Genomic DNA, 27,033 nt, shown 5'->3' with positions numbered 1-27,033 from the left:
CTCCAGGATCGCCAGAAACAGTGCAGCAGCAGGGTCACAGGCCACCTCTCCGCCGTCACGCCAGCCCAGGGATCGCGGCCTTCTGTAGAGCCACCACAGGCAGAGTCAGTCCACTCGTTTGTCAGGGGGAGTTCAGGGACCGGAGAAAGCTCCTTACGCTCCCAAGCCCTTCAGGAACAAGGTGCAGCCCAAGTCGAGCTGTATTGATCACGCAGATGCCGTATTCATGAAGGATTATGTGATGGCGACGCGGCGCTTTCTGCTCAAGCAGCCATCTTCGTTGCGACCAAGCTCCGCCCCCAAAGCTGTCTCTTATGGCTGTATGTTCTCAAGGGTCCTCCAGGTCACTGGGTCAGCGGCTGAGATACTTCTCTGCCTTATTCCCCTAGTTAGGTGCAGTACACCCTACCTCTCTGATCTTGATCTTCAGACAGGAGTGTACAGATTCATTTCTTTCTTCTCTGCCTGTAACTCCCTTGACTTCTCTTGTAGTTGTGTACGTGAACAGAGAGCTTTCTTGTGTAGGAATGTTCTGAGTCCAGTCCCAAATATTTTGAGAGTAGGAGCTTTCCTAATCGAAAGATCTTTTCATTCAAGTTTGAGGTTTCCATCTGGAATCCTCCTCTCTTTCTTCATTGGACTAACAACCCATTGTTTTCTTATGGCATCACTGAGGTTCTATGACCACGACCCTATTTTTAAGTAACACATTTTGAAATGTTACTATTCGAATACTTCTAACGAATGGTGCTGCACTGTTCTAAAATGTGTGAGAGCCGGTATAACGTCTTAAAACTAAATAGCAATCCTGCATCTCAAACAAACCAGTTAATATATCACCTGAAAGTGCTACCTGATGGCTGTGGACTCCTCTGTATATTAACTCTGACGCTAATTGGACGTGTCACATGACATGGACACAGAACAGTGTCTAGGTCCTAGGATAAGATTAGCTAAGATTATAAATCCCATTTGTTTTAAACCGGTGTAAAACCTGTTGTCGTTGGCGGTCGCACATTTTGAGAGCATATGCTCTTTTTCCAAGGAATTTACTATAAATGTCTTTGTTTCTCGTAAAATACTTGGACATACTTTAACGTTATTCCAAGGGTTTTAAAATTGGGCTTAATTAATCTTCTCTGAAGAGTCTGCGCTGATTACATGGACGTCGAGGCTGCTCATGTGGATTTGAGGAACAGTTCAGGCTTTTTATGCCTCGTTTATTTTCCACAACCGCTTTAGGCGTTTGAGAATTGTTGACGGCGGAGCCGAAGAATGTCCGTCATGTCCCTGTGCCTAAACTGTGGAATTTCAAAGACTACTAGGTATGGTATATTTAGATTTTTTTACATTCGTTTCCATATTGAAGAATTTTAAAAACGCATAGCTTTAGGTTCTTCTAAATAGGAAACTGCCTGCTTTGTAAAAGTGGAGCATCTGTGTGAACCGGTACCTAGGCTGCGTGTTTGCTTCGTTTCTTTTGATTTTGTCAGATACTGCTGCTCAAATGAACAGGAATGCTGTCTTAAGAAGGCATTTCAAGGTTTGATTATTTTCATGTACAGTCTTTGAGGTTGGTTGCCTCAGTAGCGTATTTGCACAAAACGTTTCTCCACTGCCCCCACCCTCTATTTGTTGTGAAAGGAATGTGACTCTAATTGTTAGCTTGGCAGTGTCGCTTTGTATTATTTTTTTCCCCTTTTTTACGTTTGTTTTTGTTATTGATTTAACCTTTAATGTGACACCATGGGTATTTCACAACAAACAATAAAATATTCATAGATTTCACAAATATTTCACTCTCTCAATAGGACTGGTAAGGAGGGTTTCCTTGTTGCAGTCTTTTTGATGCTGTCCAAAGTATTTGGTTAAGATTTTAATGCAAAACTTCAGAAAGTCAGAGTTGCGCGGCTGTTTCTCTGTTGCTATAAAATTAAGACCACAGCCACAGAGATATTTATTATATATATTTTTTTGGGTGCACATTTTTACTTTGGACAGGTTTCTTTTGGAAACTGAGCTAAAGTGGGATACTTCAATGTGATAATATTGCGCTGTGTATGTGTCTTTCTTTCTAAGAAATCAAAGACATCTGTATTTTTTTGATGTCCTTTTACCTGTGATCGACTTGCCTGGTATTGCCATAACACCAAAATCCAACAATATGTTTAAAGCTTACAAGAACCAATTGACATGTTGAAATGCTTTCTACTTCTGATTGTGCATCCGTAGGCCTGTTCGTTACCTGCAACTATCTCTTCTGTTCCTTACTGGAATTGGATATTTTTTCTCACTGCAGAGTTACATTATCGGTTACGAGAATTACCGGTCCGATGTAGTGAAGGACTGAATAGTTTTTAGGTCTCGTCTAGACAGTGCATGCACTGTCTCTTAAAGACATTTTGTTCTCCATCAGTGGGCTTGGAGCCCACCCATTACTTACCATTGGCTCGCTGCATTTTCACTCTCAATTCCTTCCAATTTATTTTTCAAATGCACCAGGCTGCCCTCCTTTTCCGTGTTTGTCGCTTGCCTGTAGCATGGGCACATTAATTGTGTCCCTTCACTGCTTTTTCTTTCAGTTTCAGCACTCTACCAGAGTGCTACTTATTCAGCCAACTCTGTTGTGTTGTGTACTCCCCCCCCCCCCCCCCCCACACACACACACACTCCCCGCAGTGCCCTTCCCTCTCTCTTCCCTCCCTCTTCAGTGTTGCTTACCCCACTGGCCATCCTTCCATTGGTGTCCTGTTAACGCTTTCCCCCACCCCGTCCCTCATTTGCTTGTTGCCCATCCCCCTCCTCCCTCTTTCTGTTGTAGTTTGTTTCCATCCTTTTGTTAATGCCCATTGCAGCTTTCACAACCAACGTGGTGGGTACTCTGCTGCCTCTGGAAGATTGTGTTCACCCGGGCAGTACACAACATTAGTTTCTCTGGTATTAAAACCTTTGGTCTGCGGTAGTCACATCCCATAGCAGTGAGTGCTTCTTCTCTGGTAGATGCCAGCGCTTGTTTTATCTGAAATTCTAGCCTCTCCTCCCCTGCACAAAGATGGGGGTAGTGGTGCCTGCGATGTTCAGAAGTAAAACCGAGGCCTCCCAGGCAACTGCACAGGACGCGGCACCATCTCCTGGCAGAACAAGCAGAGACCATGTAGCAGTCAAAGCACAAGTCAGCGGCAGGTCTCAACCTTCTCTTTCACCCAAGGCTGCCATCGCCAAAGAAATCTAAGCACCCTTCCTGTGTTGCCGGATATGGTCGGTTTAGGCAAATGTTGTTCTCTCCATATGTGAATGGCCCTTCAAAAGTGATTAGTTAAATTAAATAAAGAAAAACTCACCTTACCTGCATTCATGTTTGTTTAACTTTAGTGGAACGCATCGATATTGAACAGAAGAGGTCAGTTCAATGTCCAACAGCGTACTTTCCAGAATCTTTGATCCCTAAACAAAGGGATGCCATTATAACATAATACTGGTCCAAGATGGCTACCGTGATTCCTGCAGTCAAGGTAGGCTCCATGCGAGTGGCTTTGATTGATCATTAATACAAGGGCGGGGAAGCAGCTTAATGCAATCTCCTTCCTGTTCTCCACCTCCACCCGTTCCCTCACCTCCATCTGCCCTCCAGTTCTCCACCCCCACTCGATTGTGAATGCCAATAGCTTGCCCTGAGAGAGGCAAACACGTGTTCAGAATCCGCATCATCTCCTCCTGGGTTCAGGTTCGATATCCAGAAAGCGGGATGCAGCAGCATCTCTGGTAAGCAGAATCTTCTCTGGCAGAATCTTCCGCTATAATCTGCGACAAAGGACCTCCCCTGGCAAGCTGTCAAGTGGCAGTCCTTTATACTGTATCTTGTCTGAGATCGAATTTTCTGTGTCACCTCAATGTTTGATTTAGCCAATAAGCATCAAGATAGTAATCTAAGACAGATTCCTTTAAAGATATATGGTAAAGGTTTGACAATTCAGGCTACACTGTTTTGGCCCTTGTTTGTTTGACCTTGAGATAACAAGTCACTTGTTCCAGACTGATGTTGCATCAAGTGTTTTGTTGATGTTTGTATCTAAATTACTTAACACTTTCACAGTTCTTAGTAGACCAGGACAGACAATATCTGCGTCAAAGGCAGACAAGTTGATGATTTTGCAAAAATACGGAAAATGGAGCCTTAGCCTACCTAGTTTGAGTCTGGCCTTGTGCCTTTACGTCAATTACACGCTTAAGTGAAGCAGTCTTCTGGCCATATGTAGCTGAAAAATATAACATAATATTAGCAGAAGATGACTGGCCTCCAGTTTTTGTCCGGGAAGGGATAAGAGAACCTTTCTCTTCATTAGTAACTGAAGATGTTAGGGAAATATACACCAGTGAGTGGGCACTGAAGCAGGCTAGAGCATTAATTTGAAATTAAGCAGGGTGGGATAAACCGTCTATTCCACATGTCATTCTCTTATGCAGCAAAGCACAAGTTCAATACCGTTTGAAGACAGAAGCAAAGAGAGATAAAAACTATTTTAGAACAGGTACAATATCAAGGTGTCATAGCACCTTGCCTTTCTCATATGAACACACACACCTCTGTTTTCCGCATCTAAACCGGATGGGTCATATAGAATGATTATAGAAATCTAAATTCACACACAGGAACATATGCTGTGCAGAACTCCCATTTCGCAGGTATAATGGCAAATCTACTTAGTAAATAATACAAAACAACCCTAGATATTTTCAGTGAGTTTTTATGTCAAAATATTGCGCTGGAAATCGAGTAAATAACAACCATCAGTTTCAACAGAGAGCATTATTCTTTTAAATGTTTAGTTATGGGATATAAGAACAGACCTGTGCTTTTTCGGCATGCATCATGGAGATTTGTTAAACCAAACCCCAAGGTGCTAAAATATATAGATGACCTCTATCTTCTAGATGATTTAGACACACACCTGATAAGGGTGGACTGGATAATGAACATTCCAATGCCACACTATTAAAACAATAATTAAAAAAAAATCTAAAATAGCCTACCTGCTGGTCTTTCTTGTATATGAATTATCCAATGAGGGCAAAGGATTGGCATCTAATTTTCTTCAGAAATTTGCAACTTTGCAACCTCCCGATACCCTGTACAAGTTGCAATCCCTGCTGAGATTTCTTAACTTCGGACAGACTTACTTGCCAGACTATGCTCAGCTAGTGAAGCCTTTGTATGATCCAATTTTTTCCACGTTTTGTGCAAAACAGTGGGCCAGTAAACACACTGATATCTTGTGTCCCCTGCAAGCGGACATGCTAGAGGCAAAATATTTACAAATAAGGGATAACAAGACCAACTTAGTGCTCACAGTCATACCAAGTCATTCCGCTTACACCTTTGTAGTCTACAATGAGGGAAAAACTGTTACCATAGCCTACAGATCATATTTATATTCACCAGCAGAAACAAGGTTTGCTTTCATAGAGCAAATCCTTACATCCTTTTCAAACAGCGGTTCTGAAAGATCACCCATTGCCAGAATGAAAACTCATAATTGTAGTTTCTTTTATACCTGCACTAGAGGCAGCCACCAAAGTAAGCATTCCTAATTCCCGTTCATTACACCCGAGATGAGTGCAGTAGGCCTGTGATTTAGTGTAGTGGATGTAAAATTCCAATTTGATCAGACTCTTCGGACACAAGCTTTTCTCCAATATGAACAAAACATTGTCCCCACTCCAAAAGTTTAACCCGTCGAGTCATATCATAGTATGTTTTACACAGACCGTTCTGCTCAACCTGATGTAGGAACAAATCAAAAGTAATCCTCTGCCTACGCAGCAGTGCAGGGTGTAGTAAAGAATGGCTAGTTTCATCGCACACCCCAAACTCTTAAATGACAGTACAGCACAACATGCAAAAATACATGCCCTGGCACTGGAATTACAGAAAACTAACTTGTTGGTTCCCACACTAAAAGTGTCCAACTCAGCCTTCTATGTGCAAGCTTACAATGTAGATTTGAAACATTGGCACCTAAACGGATTCAAAAGGAAAACCTGTTAAAAATAAACCGCTCTGGGGAAAGGTATCTTGCAAGATATTCTTCCATTGGTTCATGTGATTCAGACTGTGGGCCATCAGTGTGAGGGAATTCATGCTAAAGGGAACTGTGCTGCTGACTTAGCTGCTAAAGTGTCCTTATAGACTGTCAGAGGAACAGTTTTAACCAGATCTTAAGCGAAGATCAATACAGATGTACTAACAGCAATACAGGCAACCGTGAAGGGGAAAACACCTCCAGCTGGCTTACCTCATAAGTACTCCTCCTCCCTTTGTTCATGTTGCACTCCCATGGTCACTATACCCAGGGTGGGAGATAAGAGATTTCCTTATGAACTTGCAAGATTAGATTTAATGGAAGAAGCCCATGAGGGGTTGGCATCTGCCCATGCTGGGATAAATGCCACCGAAGCCATGCTACAACAACACTATTGGTGGTTGTGTTCATATACACAGATCAAAGATTGTTAAGCAGACTATTCATCGCCTGCCCATTTTATTGTTCCGCGTAGTATTCTTCCTGATTGTTGGTTTTGCAGTTTTATATGGGCCCAGATTAGGGTCTGGTGTGATTAACCATAAAAATATGCCTGAAAAGGCTACATATTGGTGCCAGTTTTAAAAAAGATGATCTTTTAGACTGGAGCAACTACAAACCCTTAGCCATGCTGAACCCCAGGGGCAAGTTTTTGATTACAGGTTTGCATATTCATATTTTTCAGTCTGCTTCTAATAATGTAAGGTCAACTTGAGCCAGTTGACCATCTCTCATCCATACAGCTAGACATGCCATACCAATCTGGTCCCTCTCCACTACATTAACTGTCAATTTTTATGATGTCCTTTGATACAGTTTATAATGGTGTCTATGATCAAAGTTGATAAAATATAAGGTCTCAAGTCATATGCTGAGATGTCTTTAGTTACTATAGTCAAACAATTGGAGTGTGGGTTGACTTTCTGAAGGGTCTGCAGTTTATTGAAATCATGGGTCAAAGAGGCGTTAAGCAATTTATATAGTATAATTTTTTAATATCATTGCCTATATATACACGAAATATAGACCTCTAATAATAACCATCCTCCCAGAATATGGAAACCATTTAGCGCAGTTCTCTCTTAAACGGATGACATGTCACTCGTACCCTGCAGTATGTATGCAGAGAAACTTCAGCTCAGAAAATACTGTGTTCATTGTTAACATCAACAAAACAAAATGTATGATTTTTGGCAAATCATGAGACTGAGTTGGGATAAGAAAAGCTTTAAATCATAAACAAATACTCTTGTTGGTTACTGCTGGATAATAAGCACATCGCTTTCTAGGCAACGTCGATGGAAAATAAAGTCTTTATTATCCACTTAAATCACTTTATAGCTCTATGGAAGTTCCTCAGTTGACCTATGGAGCCCCCATTATATAGCTTGACGACAACCTTGATCAGGACAAAGTTGAACGCTTTATGTGAAAATAATTTCTGGTACTGGTTGCAGTAAGGGAGGGAGGTCAGTAAGAATCCACCTTCTCCATGTGTTTATCATGAAAATCTGGCCTTCCAACACCCCCCTCCCCCACCCCCAAAAAAAAACCTCTTCCGTGACACCAGAACTATGGTCGCCCTGCTTGGCTCTGATTCGGATGCAATTTGGGGTCTCGTTCCTCAAGACTGTGAGGAGGTGGACAGCTTACTTGCCCCTCATTGTACTGGGACTGAATTGTACTTCAACTTGCTCAATACTAGTTCGGTAGGTAACTCTCCAGAAAGTTTGTTGGAATTCCAGTTAGGGCCACTCACTGAACGGAGTGCTACTTTTGTGATTGTGGGCAACAAATCAATATGAAGCTGTTTTCTATGGGAACAAAATTCAAATTGATTACTGACATTTTACAACTAGGGCTGGCCTTATCAGAGCCCTTTCTACCCTTCAATCCTTCAATGAGACTCTTGAAAACACTTTGCGAGCCAGTGGGCAAAGCCATGCTTGACTCCCCCAGTCATTCGACCTATGCCAGATGACACAGGCACGCCTCTAGTGACCCAGCCTTCTTGATCCAACGCCCAACTCAGGAACGTTTAGTAGTGCTACGAATGAGGCATCTTATCTGATGGTAGCTCAAGAAGTCTTTGACCAGTGGGGTATGACCTGGCTGGAATTTTTCACCACTGCCGAGAACATACAACTAGAATGCACAGCTCACCAAAAAGTTTCCGAGGGGATACATTTCACCTATAAGATTTACATTTGTAAATGCATCTCTCCTTGCAAGGGTATGAGCGTAGCACTTGATGTGAGAGTAATGGTTTACATGTCTGCTTTATGAGTGGTCCTAACCATAATTAGCGAATTTGCTTGTTTTTTCGGTTTTAATTGTAACCCTAACTGCACTTTAAAAAAAAAACCTCAAATTCCAGAAGAAACAGTTAACCACTCCTTATGGTATTATAGTCTAAGCTAACCATGACTTCACCTTAACCTTTTTTTTCTTTTCTTCAGAGACCATGTATATAAAACACTTTTTCGGGTCAGTCAACATTCCTTCTTTCTCGAATATTTTTCATAAAGAAGGGCAAACCCTTATACCCACCTGGAACCATTGTGAATGGCTATTTTTCCAGGATAGATGAGTGTGTCAACTTAACAACGTGAAGGTGAATGTCCTTGGTGTTTGACAGGTGACGGGTATTGAAGAGCACTACCACAATTCACGATTACTGCAGCTCCAAATTTACTTCACACTGAAAATGAAGGATATATACGAAAGGAGTGGATTTGACTTGTGAGTGTACGACATGGTGAGTATCCATTATTGGGTATAGGAGGATACTCACTTTCGTATACTTCCTGGTTCATTTCAGTGTGAAGCAAATTTGGAGCTGTAGTGATTGCGAATTGTGGCCGTGCTCTTTAATGCCTTCAGAATCACTCCAGAGGTGTGTGCTATTTATCCCCACTCCTTGGCTTGGACCCCAAAAGTGTGTTGAGTTTTTAAATCAATTGCACCAATGGCCATCAGATAGAAGATCAGATTTATGGGGTTCTCTAGAGCAAAGAAAGGCAAGGCTGTGCTGAAGCGGAACCTCATGATGGCTAGTCCTTTATATTGAGATCTACTACGTAATGTCTAAGAAGCAGCCTCCAGAAAGTATGAGGACCCATTTTCCTATGGCTGCTACCTCTGCGTTAGCATGGGGGTGTGCCTGACCTGGTTACCTGCTATGCTACTAAGCGGGCGTCTGAGCACAATGTTCACAAAGAACTATTGCTTCCACAGTCAGGTCTGTTGGGTTTGGCATTTTGTCTGTTTGATCCTCAAGGACTTTTTTATCGGAGGTTTTCCACAGGCATACAACCTTGGTAGGTACTACTTTGGTATCTATTTACAAGGTGAAGAATCTATGGTTTGAGGTATCCATCAGAAGAGCAAGCTATTTGCCTTCTGTAATGCTCTTTATGGTGGATATTATAACTAAACTGCACATTTCTCACTGCCCTTACTGTTCTGTGGAATGGTCTCCTTTTCCATCTAAAAAGGTCCCGATTTAGGAATCTGCATACTAATATAAGCTCCACGTCTGGGTTAGTGGAAAAGCTTATGAAAGAAACTGACATCATGCTAGTGGGTGGCACTCCTGCAGCTTTGCTTGTCCTTTCTAGAGTGGAACGGGATTGGCATGTAGCCGCATAGTCTGTTTGCAGGACCACTGCTTTTTGAGTTTCCAGATTTAGTTTTGCACCTGGGAATATTCACAAGGTGAGAAATCTGTGGTTAGATTGAGTGTCCACTAGAAAACGCATTACAGAAAGTAAGAAACCTGTTCAAATGATGCATGTGGACTTGGCCATTGTGGAGGATATTTTACGAGTGACTAAGTTACTGCCATACACATTTTCATTGCTGGAATGCATATTACAGTAGGAACAAAATCATGTATAAATATGGCAGCTAAAGCATGGGACAGAAAGACTGCCTGTACCACATATATATATCAACCGGACTATGCAGTCCCTCCCAGAAACCAAAAAATCAGTTTGCTGCTCCCTCTTTCATAACTGAGTCAGGGATCTTACCTATACCCTATTGGGAGCAGTGGGCTGTCAGTTAGTGTACCTGCTGCAGCATTTTATTTAGCAAATATCATGCCCCAGGTTTAAGTTTCTACAGGACTTCTGTTTTCCTGTTTTCTGCGATTGGTAAGCTGCATTAATAACTATTGTGTGCAAACACAAACCTAGGTGCCAGTGTTATTAAATCTTTTGGGACTGACTTTAGCACTAGCCTTAGAGTGACAGTCTTCAGGTGCACACTAGGCACATTGATGTGTTTCTATCATGCTTGTTGATGTTTCCATTTTTTTTTACCAATCACACAAACTAAATACACTGCAGTGTAAGACCTTGGTCGGGGAAGAGAGGAGGATGACTTTTGGGTGGTGGCTCCAGGACGTGGTACCTGGGTGCAGGGTAAGGGTATGTGCTTAGGTGTCCCAGGGCATGTGCCCTAGCATCTGTCTGTTGCGCAGCTGGGAATGTGACGTTGTGTAGGTAAAACGTGGAGAATGTGTTGAGCACAGCTGATGGTGTGCCTTTGGGGAATTATGCCCTGGTCAGCATGATTGGTTTTAGCACAGGTTATGCAGAGGCTTTGGTTGCGGATGTTCAGCGAATGGAACAAAAACTGTTGCAAACTTGGTGGTTGCTTAGTAAAAGACAGTCATTTGTAAGACTGCTGTTTAGTTAGCATTTCCAATTTGTCACTTCTGCCTTTGAGGCAGAAATTTTCTCTTTGACAATGTTTGGATGAAACTGACATGACTGGGAGAGACACTTGGCAATTGACCACTTGTTAAACAAGCATTGAGATTGCAATAGGACTCGCCTTTAAGTTAAAGCCATTTGCTTTGCTACTGGTATTGTATAGCAAAGCAAATGGCTATAACTTAATGAAAGGCGAGACCTATTACATTTAAATATCGGCATATTGTTGTTGCCAAGGGACTCAATACTGCTGGTACTGCACTGTATAATGTAATATGTTTTAAAATGCCAATAAAGTAATACAACATAAAATACAAAACAAACTGTGATGTATTTTCTTATTCTTTTAATACCAGAGTATTGCCATAGCTCTCAACCTGTCAGTGGAGCAGTCGGCCCTCAGACACTGCAATGCCACTCTAGCTTTTATTTGAAAACTTGAGATCTAAAAGTAAAACGACTTGCTTTTTGTCTTTAAAAAAATGTTCGTTTAACAATTATGCATTCCTCCACTGATACTCTATACTGGCAATGAGATGTCAAACTATTAAGTACACTGAAACCCACATCAAATCGGGAAGAACCTGATCCGTTCCTCACCGAGCGCTGCAATCATAGATGGGAATCCTAACAGAGCAAATATTCCGATTCTTCCTTCGGAGGTCGCAAAACAAGTACAATCCCCCAAGAAGCTAGGGAGGTTTCCGGACCGCCCAACATTCATAAACAGTGACACACTACCGCGATGGGACAACTTAAACTTTCCAGTGAAATACACTAGAATGGAGCAGTCTGGTCACTTCAAGTTATGCAGGTGCAGTTAGTGTGTTCAAAGTGTGCCAAAGATTCAGTTTTTTGAGTCTTGACTTTTGCTCGCTAAACTATTGTTTAGAACAACAAAGTAAAATATGCACATGCAATATATACGTACAGGAGCTTCTGAAAATGGCCCTGATCCACTGGTCTGTTAAATTGTCACTCATATGTTGCTTCGGCCCATGCCACCTTACTCATAAAGCCAAAAGAAAAGAAGAAATTTAAACATCACTTCCCCTTGCAGCCAAAACAGTAGGTTCGGTACAATTTCATTACAGAGCAGCGTTGCTGGTAGCCGCAGTGGCTGTAATGAAGCAGAATTCAGGTGGATACTTCAGGTTACTTGTCCTGATCCTGAAGATAACCGACACTACAAGGATGGGCATCTTCACACAACTATGGGGAGAGGAGGGTTGTGTACAATAGGATTGATGGGCATTCAAGTAATGAGCAGTAGATAAGATTGAATACCTGGTGTCCAGTTAAAGTCATCGTATTTCCTGCAAAATGGGTCTGTCACAGTTCCACGCACAGTGGTACAAGGTAAGGCTTCGGGGAATGCTGTGCGCACCCCAGTTCAGTGTCCAACATACACGGTTTTAGGCCCGACCCTACAATGCCCAGCGTATTGTTATTCAGTAAGGCCACACCGATGTCCAATTTCTGTGCGCCCTCTGGCAGTGCAGTATTAAAATCTTTTAGGCCAGGGGCTCATACTGTCGTCTCCCTCTTCCCTGTGCCTCTCAACCTGTGGTAGAAGCTCTGCTAGGACTGCAGGATCTTGCCGGACAAGACCCAAACGCCGGAGGTGATGCCCACAATCATGGTCATGAGATACTTTATCATAAAGACTGTGACGGCCGGGCCTGCTAGAGGGGAGGGCCCCGCCAGCGGGCAGGGCATGGCCAGGCTCTTGCAGGTCTGCAGCCTCCAGCCCCCCTACCAGGCCCCTTGGGAGGCCTGCTTGTAGAAGAGGCAGGCCAGCAGCAGGGCGGCAGGTACAGTGTGGAGCACGCTGAACACCCCGATGCGCACCAACAGCCGCTCCAGCTTGTCAGTCTGTGAAACACCGCTCTTCATAAAGGTGCGGATCCGGAAGAGGGACACACAGCCTACCAGCAGGAAGGCCGTGTCAGCAGCCAGGTAAGAGGCGAGGAGCCCCAGCACCAGGGCCCGCAGCGCCGGGGCACTGCTCAGGCCTATGTAGCAGACGCCGCTGAGGTGGTCCCTATCCACCCGGCCCAGCGCCAGCACCTCGATGGTCTGCGTAGCCTGCAGTGCCCAGGCTCAGCTGGAACCACTGCGCCTGGGCCTCTATGGCCTCCCGGCCCCACTTGAGACCGGCAGACAGGAACCAGGCGAGCGAGAGCACAACTCACCAGGCGGAGGAGGCCATGCCGAAGAAGTAAAGCAGCATGAAGAGCAGCGTGCAGCCCTCGCGCTTGGAGCCCTGCACCACGGTGCGCCAGCCCCCGGGCCCGGCCGGCTCCAGGCAGATTGTGTGCTGCCCCAGCGCCTAGACCGCGCCGTAGGCGACCGCCACCATCAAGTAGCAGCCGGACAGGAAGATGATGATGATGGGCCACTCGGGGTAGCGGAAGCTTTGGTGTCGACCAGGTTCTGCCCGGCGTCTCTTACCTTGCCCTTTGCTGGTACTTTAGCTGAGTACTCACTCGGCTGACCAGCAGGAGCAGCATCAGTGTTTTTCGCCAAGGCTGCCGCAACACTTTAAAACGCCGCACGGTCACTTCCTAGTCCGCGAGACTGCGAATCAACCGCGCGCCGAGTGTGTATACGGTGTTATAAAGGGAATGGTCGCCCATCCCCCTCCAGTTCCCATTCAATAAAATGTGGAGTGAAGGAGCACCAGGCGAGGACGTGAGCAACAGTATTACCGGGCCAATCGCTATTTTTGTTGTCTTTATTGCTGCGTCCCAATTGGCTGCTGGGATCACGTCGCGTGGAATGTTTCAAACTGAGGAAACAAGCTGTTGGCGTTGCGAAAAATATAGTGCACAGCAGATAATGGAGAGTGTGTAACGCCGCAAGTAAGAGATTGAATCCCGGTGGGCGGGGCCAAAAGTGGACAGGGCGGTAACCAAGAGGGACTAAGAAGCCTCCTTTTCAATCGTGAGCCCGTGTTTTGCATGGAGGATGACGCCAGCGAATGAAGAAGATGGTCGGGGCTTCAACTCTGCCTCCGAAAGCTTCGGAATCTGTATTGATTCCAAGAAGCCCTTGCATGACGAGAGAAGTGCATGCGCTGCTCACGCCAGGCCGAAACCTAAAAAGCACTCGCCTCATGTCACTTATAAGAGTAAATTAATTGTTAGCTGAGAGTTGGCCTGCAGAGATCTTCTGAAAAACGGTATTACATTTTTTTTTATTCTTGGAAACTCTACTACTGAGGGGGAGATGAACAGATAGTTTGGAGAGATCTCTGTAATGGTTTGGATTTTCAAGCAGGTTCTGGCCCCAAACTGGTATGTGAGCAAACATTTTCTTGTATCTTTTGCTCATCGTAAAAAAATACCCCAGACTGATGTACCACTACATCGAGCTACCAGGAGCCAATAATGTGGCATTGAGAACCATGTCTAGCGACCAGTGTAGTTAATAAATTCTCGTGCACCTCAGCAACCACTTTTAGAAGGGCAGTAGTGTTACAATGCCTTTAATTTAGGGGTCCGGGGTATAAAGTTTAATGGAGTCCAGGCAGTTGGTCAGAAGACCCAGGCTCCAGGAGGCTTGCCACTAGAGATGGGTAGAGCCCAATGGGAACCTTACTACCCCTTGTGGGCTCTTAAACATACTGATAAAGTAAGAGGAGAAGGTACTCTAGAATGAAGCTACTGAACAGACCCGGTCTCCCTCACTCCATGCACATGGATCCTGATGTGGGGGGTGTTTCGTTTAAGGGACTGTTGACCAATTTGTTGCTATTAGTTGGTACTACTTTACTTAATAGCATTACTCAAGATGTTGAGTAAGCAGGAGATATGTCTTAGGGCTTGCAATTAGTGGTCGTTGTGCCATGATTGTAAAATACTATCTGTAGCAATTTAGGTCACTGGTTGAGGGTGTGAAACCCTACTCCAGCAACAACCACAATTCTTGTCCGAGTGAAACACAAGCAAACCCCAAATTAACCTGTGCTCAACCTTCTGGTAGCTTGGCACAAAAGCAGTCCGGCTTAACTTATTGGTTAAAGTGTGTATGCAACACTTCAACCATTAATAAAGTGAAAGCACAACCCAAAAAAAATTCAACACCAATTTAGAAAAACAGTAAAATTTAATAATTCCTTTGAGACCAACACAACAAAAATCCAATCAGTAAAACCGTAGATATGCAATTTTAAAGATTCAGTTTAAAAAAGTGCAATAAAGCCTAAAGTGCAAACTGTAGTTATCTGGTCGTGTCGGACTGTGACGAAGTCACAAGTTCAGGCCGACTGCAATGGCGTGCGGGCCAGCTACTGAGACCCAGTCAGACCTGCCGAACAAATTACTTTAAATCCTTTGCCTCGTTCGGCATCAGTTCTGATGAAGATTGTAGCTGTGCAGTGATGCTTTGCAGGGCTTTACACTGGTTTTGGTGAAGACAACAGCTTGGCTGGCAAAGCACCTATATCCCCACTTCCAAGGGTACAGAAGGGATGTTTCCTCCTCACTGACAACTAGTTTTTAAGCTACTGCAACCAGCTTTATCAGCACTTTGATCCAATGAACTGATAATCCTTTTTTAGGGGAATTCTTCATGCAAGTGTCTTTTAGTGCGATACGGGTCACTGTTCTTTTCAGCCGTTATGTTGATAAAATATTTTTATCTTCAAAGTATGCTGTAACTCCCAAATGCATTTCAGGTGTGCCGCAATTTTGCATTTGTGAGTAAATTACATTACTGTGTTCCACTTAGATTAGAAATACTTTTGTCACTCCATTTCTGTTAGACCAGGGGTACTCACAAACTTTCTCTCGGGGGCCAAATTTAGAGTGTGGTTTGTGGCCGAGGGCCGCACCCGTGGGGGCGGGGTCAGTGGGGGAGGGGGCGGGGCTAGAAAAAAAAACTGTGACCATGAGCTTGAACACAGGCCCCTGCAGCAGATGCCTTCGTCCACTGAGCCACCAGACCCGGCATGCACATCTCTCTCTCTCTCTCTCTCTCTCTCTCTCTCGTTCTCTCTCGTTCTCTCTCTCTCTCTCTCGTTCTCTCTCGTTCTCTCTCTCTCTCTCTCTCTCTCTCTCTCGCGCGTTCTCTCTCTCTCTCTCGCGCGTTCTCTCTCTCTCGCGCGTTCTCTCTCTCTCTCGCGCGTTCTCTCTCTCCCTGTCTATCCCTGTCTGTCCCTGCCTCTGTCTGTCCCTGCCTCTGTCTGTCCCTGCCTCTGTCTGTCCCTGCCTCTGTCTGTCCCTGCCTCTGTCTGTCCCTGCCTCTGTCTGTCCCTGCCTCTGTCTGTCCCTGCCTCTGTCTGTCCCTGCCTCTGTCTGTCCCTGCCTCTGTCTGTCCCTGCCTCTGTCTGTCCCTGCCTCTGTCTGTCCCTGCCTCTGTCTGTCCCTGCCTCTGTCTGTCCCTGCCTCTGTCTGTCCCTGCCTCTGTCTGTCCCTGCCTCTGTCTGTCCCTGCCTCTGTCTGTCCCTGCCTCTGTCTGTCCCTGCCTCTGTCTGTCCCTGCCTCTGTCTGTCCCTGCCTCTGTCTGTCCCTGCCTCTGTCTGTCCCTGCCTCTGTCTGTCCCTGCCTCTGTCTGTCCCTGCCTCTGTCTGTCCCTGCCTCTGTCTGTCCCTGCCTCTGTCTGTCCCTGCCTCTGTCTGTCCCTGCCTCTGTCTGTCCCTGCCTCTGTCTGTCCCTGCCTCTGTCTGTCCCTGCCTCTGTCTGTCCCTGCCTCTGTCTGTCCCTGCCTCTGTCTGTCCCTGCCTCTGTCTGTCCCTGCCTCTGTCTGTCCCTGCCTCTGTCTGTCCCTGCCTCTGTCTGTCCCTGCCTCTGTCTGTCCCTGCCTCTGTCTGTCCCTGCCTCTGTCTGTCCCTGCCTCCGTCTGTCCCTGCCTCCATCTGTCCCTGCCTCCATCTGTCCCTGCCTCTATCTGTCTGTCCCTGCCTCTATCTGTCTCTGCCTCTATCTGTCTCTGCCTCTATCTGTCTCTGCCTCTATCTGTCCCTGCCTCTCTGTCACTATCTGTGTCTCTGTTTCTGCCTCTATCTGTCCCTGCCTCTCTGTCTCTGTCTCTCTGCCTCTATCTGTCCCTGCCTCTATCTGTCTCTGCCTCCTATCTGTCTCTGCCTCTATCTGTCTCTGCCTCCTATCTGTCTCTGCCTCCCTCTGTCTCTGCCTCCCTCTGTCTCTGCCTCCCTCTGTCTCTGCCTCCCTCTGTCTCTGCCTCCCTCTGTCTCTGCCTCTATCTGTCTCTGCCTCTATCTGTCTCTGCCTCTATCTGTCCCTGCCTCTCTGTCTCTGTCTCTGCCTCTCTGCCTCTATCTGTCCCTGCCTCTATCTGTCCCTGCCTCTATCTGTCCCTGCCTCTATCTGTCTCTGCCTCTTATCTGTCTCTGCCTCCCTCTGTCTCTGCCTCCCTCTGTCTCTGCCTCCCTCTGTCTCTGCCTCCCTCTGTCTCTGCCTCCCTCTGTCTCTGCCTCCCTCTGTCTCTGCCTCCCTCTGTCTCTGCCTCTATCTGTCTCTGCCTCTATCTGTCTCTGCCTCTATCTGTCTCTGTCTGTCAGTCTGTCTCTGCCTCTGTCTGTCTCTGTCTATCTCTGTGCCTCGGGCAGTGCACACGTACTGTGTCTACACGTCCCCGTCACCAGCCCAGAGACAGTCCCCCCCAATCCCCCCGCTCCCTGTGTAATGTAAAAGCCAGCTGTCACTCCCTGCTGTCCTCTGTCACCTCACCCGTCTCTCAGTCCCTACTGCCCTCTGTCACCCTCTGTCCCCTCACCCGGCTGTCACTCCCTGCTGCCCTCTGTCACCTCACCCGGCTGTCACTCCCTGCGTCCCTCTGTCACCTCACTCTCACACCCTGCTGCCCTCCGTCACCTCACCCGTCTCTCAGTCCCTACTGCCCTCTGTCACCTCACCCGGCTGTCACTCCCTGCGTCCCTCTGTCACCTCACCTGGCTCTCACCCCCTGCATCCCTCTGTCACCTCACCCGGCTGTCACTCCCTGCGACCCTCTGTCCCCTCACCCGGCTGTCACTCCCTGCCGCCCTCTGTCACCTCACTCACACCCTGCTGCCCTCCGTCACCTCACCCATCTCTCAGTCCCTACTGCCCTCCGTCACCTCACCCGGCTGTCACTCCCTGCATCCCTCCGTCACCTCACCTGGCTCTCACACCCTGCGTCCCTCCGTCACCTCACCCGGCTGTCACTCCCTGCGTCCCTCCGTCACCTCACCTGGCTCTCACCCCCTGCATCCCTCTGTCACCTCACCCGGCTGTCACTCCCTGCGACCCTCTGTCCCCTCACCCGGGTGTCACTCCCTGCCGCCCTCTGTCACCTCACTCACACCCTGCTGCCCTCTGTCACTTCACTGCCACGACACTTGGAATAGGGCCAGGACACTCGCAGCATGAGGAATCCATAGCTTGCGGAAGAAACTGATGTCGCGGAGGAACGTTGTCTCGCCACCTTTAATAATTGAATTGTAGCCTAATCTTCTATTAAGGGCTTTTATTACTGTACTAGATGGCGGGCTGTGGCACCCATGGAAAAATGCGTAGTCTGTTGGTGCAGGTGGTTCCTGTTGCGCTTATTTGTTAATCACTGTATTACCATACATGCCAACATTTCAGAAGAGCGAAGTGGGAGATTCTTTTTTAAAAATCGGGAGAATGGGGCCTTGAATCGGGTTACTGTCATGTATGGGCTTTGGAAGTGCGCTGCTGCAGGATCGGACATTTGAAACGCAAAACGCATGTTTTTGTCTTACCTTTCAGAAGCATGGAGGCAGTGGCAGGCAGAGAGAGGGTGATGCAAGTGTTGTGCACTCACTGGCCTGGCAGGTTGCTGCTGGCAGTGCATATACCACCCACCCCCCACCTGTGTGGCAGCCCAGGCGCACACACACAGCCGCCCCCAGTACTTCACAGGTCTTTAAAAGACCATTCGTTTGTTAATGGGGCTTTGTTGTATTTCACCTCTCAGCGCCCCCGCAGCTCCGCTCTTACCATCGCTGGAATTGCCGGCCCCCTCTCGGAGTCCGGGCTGCTGCAACGGCGGTGTTTGGTGACACTTTTTTTAAAAAAAGAAAAAAGCACAAGTATATTCTCTGCAAGCTCCGCGGGCCGCCAAGGAAGGCTTGCCGGGCCGCTGGAGGCCCGCGGGCCGTACTATGAGGACCCCTGTGTTAGACCAACCTTCAATGAGCTAGTCAAAATATTGTATATACGCTGCTTCATCATTGCCATATTCCTCCATTTCATCATCACCTTCCACCTTTAGTGTAATCCCTATATCAACTACATTTCGCTTAGGTTTTTCATCCTTCCATTGGGCTGTTTTTTCTGTAGGGTCAATAAATTAAAAAAACAAAGGTACGCGGACGCCGCATTTCTTTTCCTCTTGTTTACTTGTATAGCAATAGCGACATGCAGCACTTTAGTTCAAACATCTAAAGCTAACGTGTGGCGTGCCGTCATTGCTACAAAAGTCAATAAATAAAGAAACAAAGCCAGACGGACGCTACATTTATTTTCCATTTGCAGCGCCATTAGCTCTTCATTTAACTAATGCGAGACCTATTGCATTGCAAATGCTTGTTGCTTTCTTTCTCTTTCCTTTTCTTACCGTCTTTCTTTCTTTTCTGCTTTCATTTTTCTTTCCTTCTTTCATGACTTCTTTCTTGCTTTGTTGCTTTCTTTACTTACTTTTTTCTATAATTTTTTCTTGCCTTCGTTCTTTCTTTCTTGCCTTTTATCTTTCCTGCTTTCTTTACTTCTGTTATTCTGTCTTTCCTGCTTTATTTCTTTGTCAAAGACCAGAGGCTGGCAGTCAATGGCACAAGGATTGGATTTTTCAGGTTTATGGTAGTCAAGACCTTTTGATTTTAATAAAACTATCTGCATGACAAAGTTGCTCAAAGGGGTTTTTAGCCACACTTCATCCATTTGCCTGTGGTTGTGTTGCGTATGCATCAAGGAGCAAATCATCTCCCCCACTTCAGCCATTGGCTGACTTCACTATGACTAAGGGTATGCTGCCCTTTCACCAGGAGCACATCCACACACAAAGTAGTTCCTTTCAGTGCCAGGGAGTACTATGGCCTTTTTGACACCACAAAAGATTTTTGCCTTAAGTAAAAAAAAATATATATTTTTTTAAAGAATAACAAGTTCTACTAGTGGGTGTAGCTCTTAGATGAGGTCAAGTAATTCCTCCTTGGAAAACCTTTGCTTGAAAATTATCCCCCTTCCTGTCCTCTTATGCTTATTCTAAGCAACCTGTAGCCATATGTGTTTTACCTCAGTGTTCCAATGTGGGATATAGCCATTGTGGTTTAGCTGACATGAGTGTTGGGATTCCTTTTATACTTTTATTTGCCATTGGCTAGGCCAGTGTTATATTTCTGAATTTGGCAAACTCTGCATCTTTTTGCGCATCCCTACAGCAAATTGCAGTGCAAATTCAGTTGTTAGCAGTTACATTGATTTTGCAAATTGTTGCAGCACCATCACTTACTAGCTGTATTTCATATGTTGTGATGACTTTGTGCGTTGCTAAATCCTTACACCTGGTTGCTGGCAGCTTTGCAACCAGTTGCGAATTTGCACTACCTTTGTTAGTCAAGTCCAAAAATGTGTGTAATTGTAAATTCTAAAACAGTGGTCAATGGCAGAAAAGTCTTTATGGTTAAGTCGGTCATTAATGAATGAACTAAAGTTATTTATATAGCCCGCAGTTACTCCAAGAGTGTCCCGGCACTTAAGTATCAGAGGCACCTGATCACACCTTCATCAATATTTTACTAGTTACTACAAAATTGAATTGTCACAGGGATGATTTGTTAATTCATAAGGCGATCTTGTTGCCCCTTGTCCTTTGTATATTTTTTTCGTTGGAGTGTTGGCTGCTCCCTATAGCGATTATTGGCTTCATCAGCTCAGTTTATGCATGTTCGAATTCTTCAGTTGATAGTTAATATATAGTTTCCAGGCACAGCTATCTTTCAGTTGTTTGTGCCTCTCATAAATGATCTGCAAGCATAACAAGATGATGGATGGAGTGCTGAAACGTTTTAAGCACTCACCCCCAGTCACACATCTGGGTTTAATCCATCGTTCTTTTGCTCACTATGCCACCCCAGTTTGGACCAAGCCATATGCAAATCAGTCTTGACCCTATTCCTCATGGGAACAGTCCAGCCCGAACTACCAAGCCAAATCCTCCCTGGACCGGAAACAAGCATCCTAGGACCGGTTTCAGGGTATTAACCCTCATCAGCTAGGTTAGCGTAAGTCCAGTGGTACTGTGAGCAAGGAACCCACTTCTGGGCATACCCTTGGCCACTTAAGGCAAACATAGCCAACACAACAAGATGATGGATTGAGTGCTGAAACCTTTCAAAAACTCACAATATCTGTCCATTTTCTTATTCTGACGTATGTTACATTAATTTAGTAGAAATAAATGTATTTTCAGTTTCCCTCTTCAAATGTTAGACATGTTCTCCTACCAGTGGCATGATTGGAGCTTCCATAGACCTTAAATTTACACACACACCCATTATAGAGCGCCATCCCACCAAGCTGGCACAGCAAATCAGCTGCACTTCCTCTGTGTCAAACTGGGTGGGCGTATGCTTTGTGCTTGCTTCAGGAGGGGCTTGCGGACAGTTAAGCAGTGTGCCAATTCGGAACTGCTGATTGGGAAAAATACCAGGGTTAAGAAGAGATCCCATTTTTTCTCTGGCGCTGATCTAAGCAGCGCCTTTGATTTGGTTGAAAATTCCATCATTTGGTCTTCCCACATTTTCCTTGGTGCCCGGGTAACTAATATCTGTTTTCGTGCATGCCTATATGAGAATTTGTCACCTAAGATTCGGCATGGCCCCAGCGGAGAATGTTCCCTGCCTTTCAGAGTCTGGGGGGGAATCAGATGGCCCTTTTTATGTTTTTGCTTTTCATCAATGGTGGTGCCCTGCAAGTTCTGCAGGCCGATGTACCCAGTGTCGCCGGGCGTCCGGTTCCCCTACTGCTATACGCCGACAATGATGTTTTACTCTTTAGGGGAACAATCGGCCTGCAGAAGTTGATAAACGCATTGGAGCCTTTATGGACTCCACGAAAATGGTAATTAATAAAGCCAAAACCTATGGTGGGGGAAAAAAGTGCATAAGTGTAGATCATTTCTTTTAATTTTTTATTGGGGACATAGCATTTACAAGTCAGCTTTTTTTGCTACCTAGGGTTCCTCTTTTCATGCAGTGGTACATGGACAAGACTGTTCGCAAATGCTATATCTAAGATGAGTAGGAATTGCCACAGGATTTTTAGGTTTGTCCAAAGGTTGGGTTGCCGACCTGTCAAGGAAATGTCGTCTACAGCGTTATATTGGTTGGGGGGGGAGCTAGGGGGGTGTTATTTGAGTTATGCCGCTAGTAACCCATTTCAAGTTGAAGAGTATTTCTTTATAAAACGTTTGCTATGTCTGCCTGTCTCAGCTTCCTCTCTGATAGCCCTTAAGGAGGTCAGGTTGCGATTTTTGGAAGTTCAGCTTCTGTTGAAACATTTATCACTCTGGCTCTCCATCTGGTCTAGAGATGAAAGGAGCTTCACAAAATCAGTCATTTTGAACTGTCTTGCCCTAGACTATGTCTCCAACATCCCAGGTGTTCTTATTTATCTTCTTCTTTTAGGACCTTATTCAACATGTTTGTACTACAAAACCTTCTAAAGGATCTATCTCTTAATAAAAGTTTTATTAAAGCAACTTTTTTGTCAGGTAGTCTACTCTTATTCGCTATGCCCGCTGACTCGTGATTGTTGGGAGGGTGTTTTTATGGCTGAATAATGGTTGGGGGCAGTGGAATTTCACCTGCAGCAGTAAATGTAATTGCCTATACTGTACTTTGTGAGCTTACCTAATAGTTCTCGTTCTTTTCTTTCCTAGAATGGAAGCATCATGCCTTGAGCTAGCCTTGGAAGGGGAAAGACTATGCAAGTCTGGTGACTGCCAAGCCGGAGTGTCTTTTTTTGAAGCTGCAGTTCAAGTTGGAACAGAAGACTTAAAAACGCTCAGTGCTATTTACAGCCAGCTGGGCAATGCCTATTTTTACTTGCATGAGTATCAGAAAGCTTTGGAATACCATCACCATGACTTAACACTGGCCAGGTAGAACCAGTTATTCTTTTCTTACTTTTACAACTGATAATAAAGACATTTCACTCACTTTTGCTAATCTTTGCTGGTATGTTGTAGTATGATGCCATTTTGATATTCTTCATGCTGTTAGGTTTTAGCTCTCTCCATCCCCATTGTGAGTACATGTCCGCACATGCCTCATGCCAGAATTATGGTCCGGTTTGTGCATCCGCACTCGGTGCTGCTTCAATTTCGAGTTTGAGGGCTGGTGAATGGGTGCAAGAGAGGACGCGATTTATGTGCATAGGTTTAGATCCTGAACTTGTGGTGTTTCTCTGTTTGCATCAGTTTGAAAACTAGCAAGTTCTAGAGTGCAGACCTTTGGGATGTGCTTTCTTCTCCTGACGCCTATTGTTTGGCAATGCAATTGTGGGTTTGTTTGGGAAACTGAGGCTGCACGTTGGCAGAATGCCCTTTATGTATTGATGCCAGTGGCATATATATTTATTGGAGGGCAAAGCAGAGTATTTTTAATTTTATGATCTTTTTGATGCAAACTGATGCTTGGCTCGAACCTAAAGTTCACATCAAAGAGTGTCCATTAGTCTGCTTTCTTATGCAGTGTAACTTATTAATTATACTTAAGAGTAAGATTAAGGGGAAATTAACAAATCCTGTTGCCAAAATCAAGCCCTTATATGGTATTAAACTTAATTTGTGGGGCCATGTTGCGAGTCGAAAGAACTGATTAAATTTCTAAACAAAAGGTGCCCATGGAGGGGGTCCTTCGCCTTCCTACCTGTCGTATGGCGCTTGTGTTTCTATCCTCCTTACTAGCTACCATTGTGCTTCTCGCATATGAAAATTCGAAGGGTGTCAGATTTGTTTATCCGTACTTCTTACAGATTGACCTTTTTGCCTCCAGTGACATTCCAAATTCTCTCAGTGCATTTCCGACAGCCACTCATCGGGGATTGTGGTGGTGAGATCTTTGACTGCTTCAGTAAATCTTCCTGCTAAGTTCTAGAATCTTCCATTTTCTCCTAAATTTCAAAGCTGCTTTTCAGGACCTGCTTGTTGACCACATTCTCAGTAATGAACGGTATCTGCAACGCTTCTATAAAGAAACTGGTGAATTTCCGACCATAATCTAATTTAGCTCTGCAGAATCTTCTGTTTAGTGAAACATTTTCCTAAAAAAACTGTCCATTGCAAAAATATTCTTACAAAGATTGTAGTAATTCAGATATGATAACCTGCCTGCAAGATTGCCAACTAAAATAGCCACTAATGCAAGAAATTAGATACTGCTAAGACCAGGCGGTTTTTGCCTACTTAGGTGACAGAATTCAGCGTGAATGGAAGCAAAGGACTGGTGGTATTAATTCAAAATCATGATGCATGGCAAAAGGAAGCCTACACACTTTGGACCTGCACAGGACATTTACTTAGTTTATTTATAAGACTGCAGAAATTAGCATGAGCTAATAATCTAGATAGATGGATAGTGAGGTATCGAAATAATACAGATTTTGTCCAGATGAGCAATTAATGTGAGCACGTCGGGCAGATGAGAAAATGGGAACAAAAGTATTTCAAAACTTAATGTTAAACAGACAAAAGTGACTACAAAACAGATAGGTTTGCAATAATGCAAATAAAGCCCCCCAAAAATTGAAACCGCTTTACGATCAGGATTTTAATAAACGTATTGCACTACGCCAACGTTGCAAGGACCTTTCTTCCCATCTTAAGCTACAAAAATCCCAACCCATCATGAGCGAAACAAAGCTCTCCTTATTGCCTCCAGAGAAGCTAATTCATAAAGAGTGATGAATGCCAGATAAGGGTCCTCCACTTTCGGTTACCCTAACTATCCTCCTCAGTGACAACTCACGCTGTCTAGTCTTTACTGTTTTGGCTTCCAGTGTTCTGAAATGGCTCAGGTTGATACTGTAGCAGGGAATAAATCTCTCCAGATAAATTATTTTGGGCAACTTTTAGATGAAGCTTACTGTTAAGTCATTTGTAACGCTGAAGCACTTTGGACACCCTGGTTTGGAGGACCGCATTAGTAAACTGATTGACAGAGGCTCCCCTCCCTGGTCTTTTCCTCTCTCTCTATCTTCGAGGATGCTTCTTACAGCGATGTGCCCAACACACAACTCAGTTTAAATTCATGCATCAAAGGGCATTAAAACTCTATTTAGTTCCCAAATCTAAGGAGCAAAACCAGCAATATTATGTTCTGTCCAGCTAATGTATGATCCAGTTACACTGTTCATTATGTGAATCACTTTTTATGTATTTAATGTCTGTTTTGCAGGAAGCATGGTTTTGTCTCCAGGTAGTCTCTAATGCACAGCAGTGCCAAAAAACATATTTTCTAGGAAGAATTAACAAACTGCTTGACTGGAGTAGATGACCTTGTGCCAAATTGTTTCCTGAAACAACTGCACACAAATAGTCATTAACCATGTTCTAAAATGTAATGCCATGCACCATTGTTCTTCCCTTTTGAAAAAAGTTATTATCCCTTTGAGGCACTTTCTTGAACAATCATAGGCAGGCCTGGTTGCCGTTTTAATCGGATAGATTTGAGACCAAACTGATCATCAGCGAGTGCCAATATTGAGCTAGGATGCACTGTCTTGCTGTATTTTTTATGCACACCTTTTATAATTTGCTATAAGGTGCATTAATTTACATTGGCGCAAAGGTGGTAAACAGCAAATACAAATTCTGGGCACAGTGTATCAGTTTATGGATTATGCATCTTGAAGTGCATAGCAATTCATAAATGGCATTGTGCCTTCTTGCAGATTTCTGGAAAAGTACTGTGAGACCTCTTGTTAATAACATACTGTAGGCAGTATGATCAGTTACAACTCTCTCATTTTATGTTCGAGCCTTCTTCCCACAGATTCAACACCATATCAATATCACTGCAGATCGCAGACTGTTGTAAAAACGTTTTCCACGCAATTGCTTTCCACTGCCGACAGGTGGTGCCATGCAGCGTCAACAGACTCTACCTTTCTTGTGTGAACTCACTGGAGTACATTAGGACCTTGGTGGCATCCGTTCTTGTGCTCCCATACCTTATCATTACTGTTCAGGACAAATAGACAGATAACGTAGACCAGCCCCACGTGACCCACAATTGTTTTTCAGAGAGTGCATTGAAGTGCCTTGTGCTCAAATTTTCTTCCTCAAAACTGAACAAAAGTTTCTTTCTTTCCCATGGCTCTTCCAGGTAGTGTCAAAAGAACTGGACTCCAAGGCCCATAATGCTTCCCCTCTGGCAGCATCTCATATTGACCAGAGACTGCCATCTGTTTTCTGTGCTGCTACTGTGGCACCCCGGGGGGAATTCCCAAAATGTAGCCATCAGCTACGAGACTACATGAAAAAGCCATTTTCCTATCTGATGAACAACAGTTTGGGTGCCTCAAAACAGTTTCTGATGTCTTTCCTAGATTCTAAAGACACTGGCTCAGTCCATGGGCATGGCCATCATGCTGAGCATGGAGGCATTCCACTGGCCTTCAGATGTCCAAGCAACCATCATGGACGTCCCCTTTGATGGTAAGTGGGTATTAGGAGAGGCTGATTCCATGAAACGTTTAAAAAAAAGCTGAGGTTTACTTTGCTCCTGTACTATGTACAGTACATATGGGCATATAACATCCACTTAACAAGTATCTCGGTTAGTTAAGTCATATTTTTGGGTGTCACAGCACTCAGGCTTACATTATTCATCGAGGGAACAGGTACAAACTCATTTTGAATTCTTCCTACCTCTCTATAGGTGGGATTATCTTACAATGCCCCTCTTTATGCTTTCTAGATGCACACAACATCTAATCCCATTTTTGTGTTAACATGTTGAGACTTCAGAGGGACCTTTGCACCCATTCCAAGCTGCCATTAAACCTAGCACGCACTATATTTTGAGATTTTGGGCGGCACCCAATTGCTCAATAGAAACCCCTGTGGTCGCTTAGTGATTCCACTCCTCCCCCCACATACACACACACTTTTTGCCTGGTATTTGATGCAACTTTGACTGAAGTATACTGGGTTCCTGCTAACCAGGTCCCCAGTACTAGTGTTCTTTCCCTAAAAAT

The 27,033-nt window shown here is 44.8% G+C and overlaps 1 protein-coding gene and 1 pseudogene across 2 annotated transcripts in view; one reads left to right on the top strand and one right to left on the bottom strand.

Moving 5' to 3' along the window:
* The window catches only part of GPSM2 (G protein signaling modulator 2), a 362,291-nt gene that overhangs the window by 80,732 nt on the left and 254,526 nt on the right, over nt 1-27,033 (top strand). For both annotated transcript variants that reach the window (XM_085602218.1, XM_085602219.1), the window contains one exon: nt 22,712-22,933. In XM_085602218.1, coding sequence (XP_085458344.1) covers nt 22,712-22,933 — 222 coding nt within the window. The remainder of the gene's footprint in view (nt 1-22,711; nt 22,934-27,033) is intronic.
* Nucleotides 12,329-19,710, bottom strand: LOC146834701 (frizzled-7-like; annotated as a pseudogene).

This window comes from Triturus cristatus, chromosome 4_2 (assembly GCF_964204655.1).
Source record: "Triturus cristatus chromosome 4_2, aTriCri1.1, whole genome shotgun sequence".
Taxonomy (NCBI): Eukaryota; Metazoa; Chordata; class Amphibia; order Caudata; family Salamandridae; genus Triturus; species Triturus cristatus.
This window is presented reverse-complemented; position numbering and strand designations above follow the sequence as displayed.